General features: G+C 42.0%; 1 protein-coding gene across 1 annotated transcript in view; it reads left to right on the top strand.

Annotated features, from left to right (window-relative positions):
* Positions 1-945: 945 nt before the first annotated feature.
* Positions 946-13,834, top strand: part of cntn3b (contactin 3b) — a 53,437-nt gene continuing 40,548 nt past the window's right edge. Inside the window, exons 1-3 of the mRNA XM_085158423.1 lie at positions 946-1,381; positions 7,532-7,667; positions 9,804-9,939. Of these exons, the coding sequence (XP_085014549.1) occupies positions 7,613-7,667; positions 9,804-9,939 (191 nt within the window). The 5' untranslated portion in view covers positions 946-1,381; positions 7,532-7,612. The remainder of the gene's footprint in view (positions 1,382-7,531; positions 7,668-9,803; positions 9,940-13,834) is intronic.

Below are 13,834 nucleotides of genomic sequence, written 5' to 3'. Positions count from 1 at the left end.
AGCACCTACACATCTGGGTTATAATTAATATTTAATTTGTATTTATTTATGTTTTTATTTTTTTTGATATTGTTACTACATTGGTTCCCTTACATGCGCACAGCAATTGGATGGCTTTTACATAGTGATTAGTGCAGCTTTCAGACTGATGACCTAACTGTGTTCATACGCCAGGCGCAGACGTAAGTGGGGAAAATGAGCCTTTATTATTAGCCCGTGTGTTTATAACGAGCGTGTGATTGAATTTTTCCTGCAAACACTTTAAAAAGAGCTGTGGGAAATAAAACTCCACCAAAAACACAGTGATTTCGGATGGTTGCATCATGAAAACAATGAAACACAAAGTAGGCAACATCATATTTATAAACCAAGAGCCTCTAAAGCACCTGTGTGTGTGGTCCTGCATACACACACAAACACACACACACACGTTTGTTGTTGCTGTGCTTTTCAGTACAGTGAGCTAGAATCTTTTTAAGGTTTTATAGCGATACATGGGCACAAAAAACAAACGCACAAAAAGTGTATTTTTTATTTGATGCATTTTCCTCGTAAAAAGGTTTCTGGTGGTGAGTTCAGTGACCAGAAACACATCGATTCTTTCCTACTTTCCGTTAATCAGAAGATCACATTTGCCCGCCTTCAAGCCCAGGCATGCGTTTATCATAAAAGTTTTTTGCACACTACATTCTAGACATTACGTTACTAAAAACATATTTAGATGTTTTACGCGGCGTTTGTTTGTGCTTCTTCTTTTTAAAACCGACCAACCCTGTGGTTTCGATCTTTTTCTATTTTTTTCACTGTATTTATTTTATTTTTGCACTTAAATTACCTTAATTTAAACAATAAACATATAAAACGTGCATTTATGTCAGCTGCCCGTAGGTTGGTGGCGCATTACCGTGCATCGATGGGTGTTTTCACGCGTCACCAGTGGGCGCTTCTTCCTGCGCACAAAGAGAGCAGAAGCCGTGTATGCGCACAATGTGAGAGTCTCCGCTCAGAGGCAGCGCTGTCCTCTGTGCTTCTTGGCAGCATCTTGTGGAAGTGCAGTTGGAGGAGGTCGCGGAACACTCTCGGCTCGGCGCGTATCGTCCTCGGCCGGCAAATGTACTTATGATCGTGGGAATTTACCGAGAGCACAGCTTACTGTTAGTCCCATCCAAGCGAGCAGAATTAAGTGCAGAGCGCAAACACTGCTGGAGCAGAGGGCATCCTCTCTTTTTTGTTCTTGCTTTTTAAGAGGACAGGAGTTACTGTGAAAAAAAAGGAAAAGAAAGAAAATGAAATAACGTGTGTGAAACAACACGTCTGACGGATAGTGGGATTACAATCACAGCAGTTTAATGAAGAGGAAAAAATCTGCATCCTAGGACAAGTAAGTGATCCTTGGAGAGCATCACTGCATGCGTGCGTGTTGTCGCCCTAAATGTATGTGCATGCACCTACCGTGAACTGTATTCTGCTAAGTTTTGGTTTTGCAAACATGACAAAAATAGAAACAAACATAAGTTGGAAGGATAGAGCTTAAAAGCTCTCTTTCCTCTGGCGAGGTGCCGTTGTCTAAATTTGTGCAAAGGGCACAGACGCCAAATGTGTGCGTGCTGATAGTAGGCACACGTGCACGACACTGATGATTGCGTTTCTAGATGAGCCTCAAATGGGTTGGATGGTCCTACTGGGATTTGTACCGCTGGGGCTCATTTCCCTCATCTTTAGACAAAGTCCATATGGTGCCGCTCTGCTCAGTCACACAGAGAGAAACAGCATCAGGACCGCCCGCCTGGAGAAAAGCCTCTTTCGAACTTGTTAAAGGCGAAGATATCCATCTCCAGGCGGAGGAAGGGGGGGAAAGAGCATTGACCTATGTGAATTATTTAAAATAGTTGCTTTTTTATTTTTCTGTGCTGCTGAGTTGTGCCTCCATGCCCTCTTAAATTATAACATTTCGATGATTTTTACCCTTTTCTCTAAAATTTTGCATACTCATGATAGTTGTGCCACACGGGGGATAGTTATTAGAGAAATGATCTTTAATAACTCGACTCCATCCTCTCTCTTTTAATCTTGTTTTCTTCTTTTTTTCTCACGCAAATCCAAATATTTGCCCATCGGTGGTCTGCACACAAGTATTCCCTTTCTACCCACCCAGACTGCAATCGGACAGAACAGTGAACAGAAAATGCAGCCGGCTCTGCATCTTCAAAGTATCCTGCCATTCAGCAGGGATCGGAATCGTTCTCCCCTCTATTCATGTTTATTTATGGCTGCTTTTCGCATAACTTTGAGAATAACAAGCAGAAGGTAAATGAGAGGTGAGAGGTGTCTTTGAAAGGCATGCAGCGAATTGTTCTAGAACACATAGCAGGATAGCAGTGCAAAGATGAGCTTGTGCTGTAGCACCGTTTGCTTTCAAAAACCCTTTTGATTGAACCAGAGTGGCAATTACATTCCACAGCCAGTTTCCTTTTCCCTGGAAAGGCTGTGAAACGAGTTGAATAGTATAAGAAAAAATGTAAAGAGCCTGCCTGAGTGTCTCCTGCTCCTCCTCCTTGACCTCCAGTCAGGGGTTTTTTTTTCGGGGGGGGGGGGGGGGGGGGGGGTGCTGCTGTATCTAGGATGAGGGTCTGGGGATGTGCCTGGCTGATGAAGGGGTTGAGAAATGGATCGCCGCTCCCCTTTCTTCTAAGTGCACTTATGTCTTGCCCCCCTCCCCAACCGTGTGTTAGGCAGCAGCTGAGGCATGCAGCCGTGTTTAACATTGGAGGGGATGTCATGGGGAGATGTGTGTGTGTGTGTGTGTGTGGGAGGGGGGGGGGGGGGGGGGGGAGTGATTTTTCGCTTGGAAATACACAGCTGTAAAATATCCTGTCCAGATGTGTATTTTAACAAATATGTAAACACGTAAAGGAGAGAAAAAGTCAGGGGAGGTCATAACTGAATGTGATTTTTTTTTGTTGTTTTTTGTGTGTGAAAAAGTCAACACTGAATGTGAAGTGCTTTCATGCCTCTGTTTTTCACTTAAGTGATCTTTCGTGAGTAGAACTCCTGCCTCCAGCTTTGCTCTTTGCTGTCCTCCAGCATTCAACCCTGACCTTAGCCACAGCTCTAACCGCTGCGTTTTATTCACACGCTCGCAGCGTGACATGTCAATCACATGTGTGAAGCTGCTGCTTTTTCTTTCTATCCTGCGAGGAAACATCTGAGCGTGTGTGTATGGAGGAGGAAGGAGAGGGGTGGGGGTTCTTTCATGAATAATAATGTAGCTTTTGAGGCTTGGGTTTGGGGGGGGGGGGGCAATTACACAAAATGCCTTTTTATTTGAAACCTTTAATGCATAATTTGCCATGGGAAGCACTGCTCACTCACCCAAGAGCCTAATGCAGAGTTATGGCGCAATCAATACCAAACAATTACCCCTTCTTTGCTTCTGTTTTCTTTCATTTTTCTTCCAAGTATTTCACTGCAGGCTGCAAAGTTGTGAAATGCAGATATTATGCTTTGCTTTTATTTCTACGTCATCTCGTTTTTCTTTGTGTTAAGGAAGTATAATTTCTAAAAGAAAACCACCCTCAGTCTACTCGAGTCCTCAGTCAGTCAGAGTAAATTCAGAGTCGATTGTGAATTCTTCATTCACTGGCAAAAAGAGGCGAGCAGCTGTGGATTTAGATTGAGTCTGCCCCCGGTGGCACATCCTTGTTTCCCGGCTTCTTCTGCTGAGTGGATTTAATGGAGATGGCAGCAGATAGCCCTGAAGACAAGAACTACAATGAATAGATCATATAATGTAGTGAATCTATCCCCACTGTGCTGCTGGTGTTTTGCATGTTCTGATATAGCTCTGCTGTGCGTTTCCTGTGTATCGCATGTGATCTAAATGCAGACCTTGAGCTGTGATAGAAACTCTCCTTTCTTCCCTCCCTTATTAGATTCTTTTGCAATTATGCTGCCCTCGGGGGGGAAATGGATGCCTTTAACCACCTCTCCTATCAATTATGCGCCAAACAACAGCCCCACTAACCAAGAAGTCATCTCATTTACTCTGGAATGCGTTTAGCCAATGACTTCCATTAGGTTTAGCTTCTGTGGAGGTGAAAGTGTGATGCCTCATTACATTTGGCAGAGCAATCGTTTGGCCATCATTTCGGCTGAGGAAGCCGAAGAAAGAAAATGCCACCTCGCCGCCACAAAAGCAAAGAAGTCATTTTTACTTTGCTTGGCATCCTCGCTATTGTGTTCTTTCTCTCCTAGATTTACTAAAGCTTTAGACGATATTCAGCTCTGCAAGGAATGACACAGGTGCCGCTTTCTGAAGGTCAAAAGAGTTAAAAAATCGCCTTTATATAAGAAAACCGTTGGATGGTATTATGCAATTTTAATCTAGTAGGACTCAAAGGATTGGAGCATCGGGAGACACTTAAGCTTTGAACTGAAAAACTGGGTATTGTAGAAACACATGCTTCTGTTTGCTGTTTTACATTTTTTTAAAAAAGTTTTTGTGAATCAAATTCACAAAATACTCAAGGATGAGGTTTACAAAGGTTTCAGAATGAAGCCGCTCAAGGACAGCTATCCTGTACTTGAGCAGACACTCTGCCACGTGCTGATCACAAACCAGAACATCTTTACTGGGAGATTTTTCTCTCAGGATGTTGAAGTTTGCTGGGATGACGAGCTGGCTGCTAATACTACACTCGAACTGAAAAATGCAGCACACACTTTTTTTTCTTTTCTTTTTTTTTTTTTTGCTCCAGTAGAATCTCGAAGCGTATAATCCAATGTGATGGGGTTTTAGAGTGGCAAAACGCCCCCTTAAATTTTGAAAGACACCAAGGAAATCCACTCTGGATCTGGCTGCGCTTGCAATTACAGCAAACCGCGAACAATTACTGGCACCGGCACAGTCGAGCTAAGCCAGCTCTGGCCATTAAGTTGTGATCAGGCAAATGGCATTATTTTGTCCTGTCTGTAAATTTGACTGCGCATCACACTCCTCTATAAGATTATGTTGCCATGCCTTTCACATCAAACCCCAGCCACAAGCCTGTAGCTGATAGATCAAGTGAGCGGTTAGTATTTAGGTCTGTTTCAAAAAAATTTCCAAAGATAGCCTAGGGTTAATCTACACAACAGGGTTGTGTTATAAGGAAGAGGGGTTGGGTTGAATTCTTAATCCTGAGAGGCGTATCACTTTCCTCTCACTGTGATGTAGGTCAGAGCTTGAGCAAAGCCCCTCCCGTGTCACTGATACTACAATTACAGCTCTCCATTCCACCAGCACATATGAAAAGTTTTAATGGCCGCTAACATCATCGATTACTAGATAAGGCAGAACGTCACTTTAGCGCCGCGTAAAGCAAAGGAGGCGAATAAAATGTTCCACCACAGAACGGCTTCTTATCACTGTAGATGCTGTGATATAAAGACTGGAATGTCCACTTTTGGCTAATTAAGAGAGTTAAATGTGAATCTGATGAAAAGTCCATAAAGCAGTCCCACTGAGTGAGTTACCAGCTATGACCTAATCCATCCAGCGATATTAAAAAGGGGAAATAAGCAATAAAGGGCCAGATATACTGTTTGTTCCAGTGAAAGCTCTCTTCTGGCATTACAAAAAACAACCATGGAGAGTTTTTAAAAGAGGGCAATAAATGGGAAAAAAGCAGCCTTTTCATTTTTTTTCTGTCCTTATTTTCTGTCTATTTGTCGGAGTTTGAAGTTTATTGCTAATTGCTGCATTATTTCACACTGGAAAAAAAACCCCATGTCTTGCCTCATTTTGTGCTGGACATATCTGCATTATGCTTGGAGGAAACTGAAAGCCACTGAAAACAAAGCTGAACGCCAGAAGAGGTGTTATCGGAGCATATCGATTCCAGTAGGGCACGTTATTATTCATCTGCTGGAGTAAATCAAAGATGACCTGGAACCTCCAGCTAGAAGACGTTGTGCTGTACCCACTGCATCAAATCTTCTTTAGAAAAAGTCAGGCAGTGAAGTCTTAGTTTCTCCTAAGTGTTGAGCGTTTAATGTCATGCCACACGCTGTAAAAATGCAAAATCCTCAACTTAGTCACATTCAGACTGTATTTTTCACACTTCAGCACCATGGACAGAGCAGGATGTTTCTCCCAGATCAATCATGTTACTTCTGGAAAAAAGACCCCCTGATAATCAAGATTTAGCGAGGTCCTTCCATGTACTTTCGCAGTTGAACACGTCTGCGTACTTTTCCTCGCCCCCAATGCCATTTCCAGTCCTTTTTGCAACCAAGCTGGACAATGCAGAGTGAAGCATTTTAGTGAAATTCTTTCATTTCTTCAACACCACCTCCAACCTCCCACTGCTTCACGGACTTGCTTTTTTCTGGGGGAAAAACGCAAACCCTATATTATGTTTTCAGATTACAAGTAACAAGCTGGGCCTGTGTAGTTACTAGTTTGCTCACACCCACCTCCGCTCTGCTTGTTTGCGGGTCCTTTGCTCTAGATTGCATTATTGCAAAGAACGGGCTACGCGTGTATCCATAAAAGGGCGCATTGTTAGTAGATCACCTGCAGAGCTTTCCGGTCCGTGGGCAGTTTTTTTTTCCAACTGTGGCCTCACGCTAATTTGCCCTGCTTAGTAAATCTGTTTCATGCTTCCACAAAGTTGGCGGTCTCGGAAGGGGAAGGTTTTAAAAAAGAATGGTCACAACTGGTGCATGAGAGGCTGAGATATTTCAGTCCCTCGTATGGGTCACTCTCTAGAAGGAGATTAAGTCTACCTAACTAACAAATGTTATTAATTGCTATTTCATAGTAACTCCAGACATCACACGTCTACAAGACAAAATGTTGGCTTATCAATTATTAAGCATCTAGTTAGGGTAAGGCAGTAGGATGACACACGTCTGTCCTCTACTGTCAGTCTTGTTTTCACAGTTTCAGTGTGTGGCACTCATGTATTTCTCATGTTTTTCTTGTTGATGGAAGGAAATTTGATTCATGTATACAGAAATGAAAACAGTCACTTTGCTTACATTCAGTCGGCCACCAAAGTCTTTGTTAAAGTACGAAATAGCATTTTGTGGAGTGCTGGTACACAGTCTGCCAGCTCCTATTAATAGTCAAATTGGGAGAGAGAAGTGTCTTTTGAGGTCAATCATTTCCTTCCTCACTTCTCTTTAAAGCAGCAGAATTGAGCTTGTTAGGCGGGATGAGAAACACACACAGTAAAAGAAAACATGCCCATTTAGCAGCTGTTTCTCTTCTTCTTCCTCTTCTTCTTCTGCGCCACCTGAGAGAGAGAAAAAAACCCCTCTCACAGCTGGGTTGTATCCTCAGGTTTTTGTCTGCTGCTTCTTTTCCTCACTTCCTCAACATCCACTTTACAGTAACTCAAAAATAATAGGAACCAATTATGGAAGTTAGCAGTGCTGTAATCGTGTTTTCTTTTTGTTTTTTTGGGGTTTTTTTGCTGTTGAATGCTTGTCGTATTTGGATCAAAATGTCATATTTTAATCACATCCATAATTACTTTCCCTTCAGATTAAAATTCTTGTATTCAAGCGAGAGCATTCCATTCACAAGCAATTGGATGAGAGTCTACTTAGCCCTCGGCAACTAAAGATGATGCTACCATGGAAACAAATTGTTCTGCTATCAATCACCGGATGCCTTGCAGGTAAGGTATTTTACACGTATTGTATCTGAGTCTCACTGCACATGTTGTTATGGTTTATGTCACCACAAACCTCTCCTGAGAAAGACTAATTTTTAATGTGTGTGCATTCAGTACAGTCTTCTTATGCTGTTTTTGCGTTTTGTTTTTTTTTTTTTACATTCTCACAGCAGTGGGTTTTTTTTTTTAAAATAAAATGTGCATATACTTTAGTCTCACTAAGAGGAAAGAGCTGAGCATTTGCAAGTAACCTTGCAAATGCTTGCAAGTAGTGTAACCAAAAAAAGGTTACACTAATTAAACCACAGTCATTATATGTACAGTGTTCCAGCATGATGTCCTTCACCATTCCCTAGAGCGGTGCGCCCACTGCACGTTTTCACTACCCCGTCAGGGACATCTGGGAGTCCAATCCTATTCCTGTTTATGGCCTGTCCCGATCATTATCAGGATCCATGCAGTGAATCCAGACTCACATTTTAGCACAATCTACTTGCCACCGCGCCTCATTCTGCCCTTGTGCAGCCACCTGGGATTCTACAGCAGAAGCACAGAGACTCAGAATGTCAACCCTTGTTCAAATGACATTGTAAATCCCAATGAATGTTATTCAAATTGGCTCATGGGTAATTCACAGCCCTGCACCCAAAGGAGCGAAATCCAAGCAGCCTCACCTTGCTAGCGGACGAGTGTTTTTAACAGGGCCTGTAGGTGCTAGTTCTTATTCGGTGTTGTCATCACGCACCGGGAGCGTCTCGGCAGTCGCTGCGGCCGACAACAATCATTAATGACATGTGAAGCTACGTGTTGTCTTGGTTCTCCGTTCTGGGACAATGAAGCAGCCACACGGAATAAACTCACACCTGTGTTGTTAGCCTGTGGGATGAATGAATCCACTCCTGCATTCGCTCACGCTGCCATCATTTGTTGATAGATCATTCGGCAGCAATTGTTTTGAAACGTGATGCTTTTCATCCCTAATTTCACCTCCGGATTTCTCCAAGTCCTTCTTCCCTGTGTTCCCAAAGCACTGCCAAGAGCAGCCGTGACTCACCGCCCTGCCTCGTTACTCAACCTGTTTTGATTCCTTGACACATTTTCGCCGATTAAAACCACATGTAGAACTGCTAGCCACGTGCCACAATCTGTTACCAGTAGGATATTAATTAGGCCTACACTGGCCGTCTGTTGACTCTGCTTTAGCACCAGATTGTGTTCAACATCCTTTCATTTTTGGCTGCTGGCAGATGAGCGCATCCTTATGGCCTCAATTAACATGCATGAGTAACATGGCGTAGATGTTCCGAAAATACAACGCCTCGCTTTATTTATCAGCCCCGTCATACCCAAGCCATCGTTAATTACTGAGGGAATACGTGAAAACGGGCTCTCTGCATTAACTGTTGTTGACTTAGGTGCTTAACTTAAGTCCCTGCACTGTATTCAGCTGTTTTTAGGATATTGTTCCTGGCAAGTAATTAACAACCACCTCACTTTAGTTATATCAGTCAGCGAGCTCTGTTTGACTCACTAGAACTCACAAATCTCTTAGCCAGCTAAATATTGCAATCAAAGCAGTAGGCGACATATTTTCCAGGATTTTTATTTACTCGCATAATCACATCCGGCTACCATATAATGATTTGTCACAAGGATAAAATGACAGAATGAAGCAGGAAAACTGGCCTAGTGTGTAGAACTTGAGTGAATTCGCATAAGTGCCTCGGCCATTGCTCTTTTCCTTATTATTCCAAGTGTCACACTCATCTGAAAAATGCAGTAGCACACAGAGGAACAGATAACGAATATGTCAGCATTAGCTGTTAATGCCTAACAAGGGTAAGTAGGATTTACTCTCCTTGCAGCAAGATAAGCAAATAATGTACACAACACATCACGAGGAGTGTCCTAATGCATTCTTCTTTGTAAAGTGAGGTACTGCTCAGAGAATACGAGGTAATATACTGTATAGAGTATATTGAAAAAGTAATATACACTGAGTGTCAGAAGGTTCCTGTATTTCTGCAAGATTAACTATTTGCCCTCACAGAGATTGTGCTTCTTCCAGTATTTTCTCTTAAGGTCAAAGAGACAAATTTTCCAGCTTGTACAACTATAGACTTTCTCCCCTTTCTACAGCCTGTACAGAGGATGTCATATTTCAAGGGCCAAGATGGAGGACGGAGCCAAGTGACCTCATTTTACCAATCAACTCCCCAGACCACCAGGCTACCATTACGTGTGAGGCAGAGGGGAGCCCTCCTCCACAGTACAGGTAAATTACCACATCAAAGTGCCATTCCCCACAAGCCTCAGCTGTCTACCTGCTCCGTGCGCCACGTCTGCGTCGCGTGCTGAAAATCCAATCCGGCTTAATTGCTTGCGAACCTTCATTGCTGCTTCCACAGAAATCAAAGACGGTCCCAATAGTGTTGGATGCTATCGATTTGTTAGAGAACGTTTTCTGGACATAAATGCTCGAGAGAGAGATAAGGCGCCATCCAACAAGAAGACAAGCTTCAAAGAGCAACTGCTTAATTGAGCATCTGTTTCTAATTGAAAAAAAAAAGCTTATCTGTTTTTGGCCTGAGCTATGATGTGGAGTTGGAGTCATGGAGCCGCCACTGTGGTTGATGAATATGCTAACACCCAAGATACGAGTGAGGTTAACCTTATTAATGATAAGATTTAAGGCATGGTGTAAAATGAAGCTGGTGATTTATAATATGGTGCACGGCTTAAGAAATCATTAGGAGAGAAAAGGAGATTTGAGCGACTCATTTGCACTGCAGATCCTTTGATATCTCTGTGGCTATTCCCTGGCGGTGCAGGGAGCCCTGCCTGAAAATGGCAGCTGGCTGTGTTGTTGTTTTTTTTTTTGTGGTAGATTGTGTTTCAGAGCTTGGTCAGCACCATGTAGATGCACAGCAAGCAGAGGATAGAGGCAGTAACCTTGTGAGTGACATTCTGTTAAACGCTTACATTTCCTATAATGTGTGTGCACTGAAAACATGGTCCAGGCAGAGCAGCGGGGGGGTATCACTGTACATGTTGTGCAACCTGAGCTATCTCCGGGATGAAGGCAAAACCATCACTCGCATTATCTCACCCGCAACTTAAAGCCTTTCTGACATTCACTTGTGTTGTTCGAGAGGTTTTCTCTTTGGGGCTCTTTGCAGCAGTAGGAAATGCCATTGTTGTCAGGATGATCCGCGGTTTGTTCTCTAGCTGAGCAAGTAGAGGTATGATGTAATATTAGAGGAGCGGAGATACACAGATTCTCACTGCAAGAGTGTATCCTCATTTTAAAGCTGCTCTAATCAATATTTTAAGTGAACAGTGGCTCATATGACAGTGTGTTATGTGAAAGGGCTCGTTTGTAGTGGCAGACACCCACAACTTAGGTTTACGCTACTAGCTAGCACCAAAGTCAATGGACATAGCCTTTAACATTTAGCAACATGCCAGATCTATTTGTCATAGATATAAAACAAAGGCTAAGAGGACTAAAACAGGGTTAGGAGTTTAATTTCTCGGGAATCATAGTAATACAACTACAAAAGAATGCTAATGTAGCTGCTAGTGTGGCAAGTTTGCTAACAGGTTAGCGATAGCTTTGTCGCAAGGTAATATTTTGTTATTCATGTAACTTTTAGGTTGTTCTGACCCAACTGGGCCAAACGGGTAGTAACAGTGTTTATGAAGTAACTGTGTGTGTGTCTGTGATACAGTGATTGATACAGGTGTGTTTTCTAATACTGATTTTTTATGAGTAATATCAATTGTAGTATGAGTATGTCAACATTCTTTATATATTTCTAAAAATAAAAACTTGTACAGGATTAGTATTTTAGTATACTGAAAAGGGAAAGTTATGGCATCTTTGGTTATGAACTTTGAAGGAAAGTATTTAACAAACTACTAAGCAAATGAAGCGCCTTCTCAGAAGTGGCGAGAGTATAGAGCGTAGTGCAGACAATGTGATGACACAATGTCTTAATTACCCCAAGCAACATTTTTGTTATGTAAGTTTTCCTATCAGCAAATACTGAAGAGCGTACACTCACTGCTTACTTTAACTGTTTCTTAATGCAAGTATCTAACTACCCAATCACATAGCAACAACATGTGCTCAGGCAGGTAGACACACTGAAGTTTAATCTAAACATGAGAATGGACAAGGAAGGTGATTTAAGTGACTTTGAACGTGGCATGGTTGTTGGTGCCGGATGGGCAGGTCTAAGTATTTCATAAACTGCTGATCTAGTGGTGGTTTTCCACACAGCCATATCCAGGATTTACAGAGAATGGTCCAATAAAGAGAAAATATATAGTGAGCGGCAGTTCTCTGTGAAAAAATACTTTGTTGATGCCAGAGGTCAGAAGAAACTACTCAGATCTGCTGTGAGTTGATAGGAAGGGAATAGTTGATCAAATCACCACTTGTTACAACAAGGTATGCATAAGAGCACAGTACATTGAAACATGAAGCAGATGGGCTGCAGCAGGAGATTGGATGTCACTGCTGTCAGCTAAGAACAGGACATTAAGGCTACAGCTGGACAACAGAAGACTGGAAAAACATTGCCTGGTCTGATGAGTCTTGATTTCTGCTGCAACATTTGGATGGCAGGGTTGGAATTATGATTTAAAAAAGATGAAGGCATGGCCTTCCTGCTGTGCATGAGTGGTCCAGGCTGGTTGTGATTTTGTGATAGCATGGGGATATTTTCCTGGCCCTTCAGTATCAACTGAGTATTGTTTAAACACCACAGCTTACCTGAGTGCTGTTGCTTACCATATAGATCCTTTTATGACCACAGTGTACCAATGTTATGAACGCTGCTTCCAACGAAATAACATGTCATGTCACAAAGATGACATTATGTCCAACGTGGCTGTGCAGTCTACAAATCTGCATCGACTATGTGATGGTATCTATTCAGTATGAAGCAAAATCTCTAAGAAGAGTTTCCAGCACTTTGTTCAATGTATCCCATGAAGAATTAAGGTAGTTCTGAATGCAAAAAGGGGTCCCAGTACCAGCAAGATGTTACTAATGAATTGCACTACTGTCTGTAATATGCTAATATCAGTTATTACCTCCACCAGCAAAATCTTGGTGAACAGTCCCTGAAAAGACATTGATAGGTGCAAAGCTCTGTTTTCAGGCTGTTGAAACAACTTCTTTTTTCCCCCTTTCACTTTTCAACCAAATTATATGGGGTTCTGTTCTTTTTAATGTTGTCTTAATTTGGGCAAAATTACACTGTATGAAAGGCAGCCCAGTTTTCAGTAACTATGACTCAATACAGCTATGACTGGTTGATCAATTTAAGCCCTCAAAACAACCGTGGACAGTTGGGGCTTGGTGGGTAATATCACCCTACGATATTGAAGATATACACCGCCCACATGTTCAGGAGTTCTGCTGATAAAAAGTCATTTTTATTGCTCTTTTGTTTTTATTATTTCTCTGATTTCAAATGCATTTCCTGCTTAACTCTACCCTACCTCGCTGGCGAGCCTTGTGTGGCTTCTCATTTTCTGCAGTATCTGTCGTTCGCCAATTTTTCTGTGTTTCAAACCACTCCACTTCTGTTTGTAGAACAAAAACAACACAGATATCTCACATTGTCCAATTTCATCTAGGTCAGTAGCCCTCGGAGTCACTGCCATTGCGTATTAATAAATAATGTGAAACCAGGTTTAAAAGGAAAAATTGATGTTTGAGTAAGCATACTCTGACCACTGTGGATTGACATTTTTGATAATGCTTTTAAAGACACTAGATTTTTGCCCTTAATGTTACTTTGAAGAAAGAGTCATTTTTGAGCTTTATTTGGGTTGCATCAGTTTTTGTGACACTGATTGTCCTTGACTTCTTTCCCTTCGGGCAAGGAGAGGACTTTTTTTTCTTTTTGTCCTGGTGATAAAATAGAAAGCGTAAATTCTTTGCAATTCATTTCACCAACACTGAAATTAGAAGCTCAAAACGTCCTAAATGTAAGCTGAAAGAAATGCCTTTAGGAAGTGGTCATGCTGTGACTTTCAGCAGACTGGGCATAAACTATATGCACAAGCCTACACGCTGCCAGTGAATGGTATTTATATAATTAGATATGCCAAGCGAGAGAGGGTATTACTTCAGAGCACTTAATTTCCTCAGT

The sequence above is a fragment of the Neolamprologus multifasciatus genome, chromosome 5 (genome assembly GCF_963576455.1).
Source record: "Neolamprologus multifasciatus chromosome 5, fNeoMul1.2, whole genome shotgun sequence".
Classification (NCBI taxonomy): Eukaryota; Metazoa; Chordata; class Actinopteri; order Cichliformes; family Cichlidae; genus Neolamprologus; species Neolamprologus multifasciatus.
This window is presented reverse-complemented; position numbering and strand designations above follow the sequence as displayed.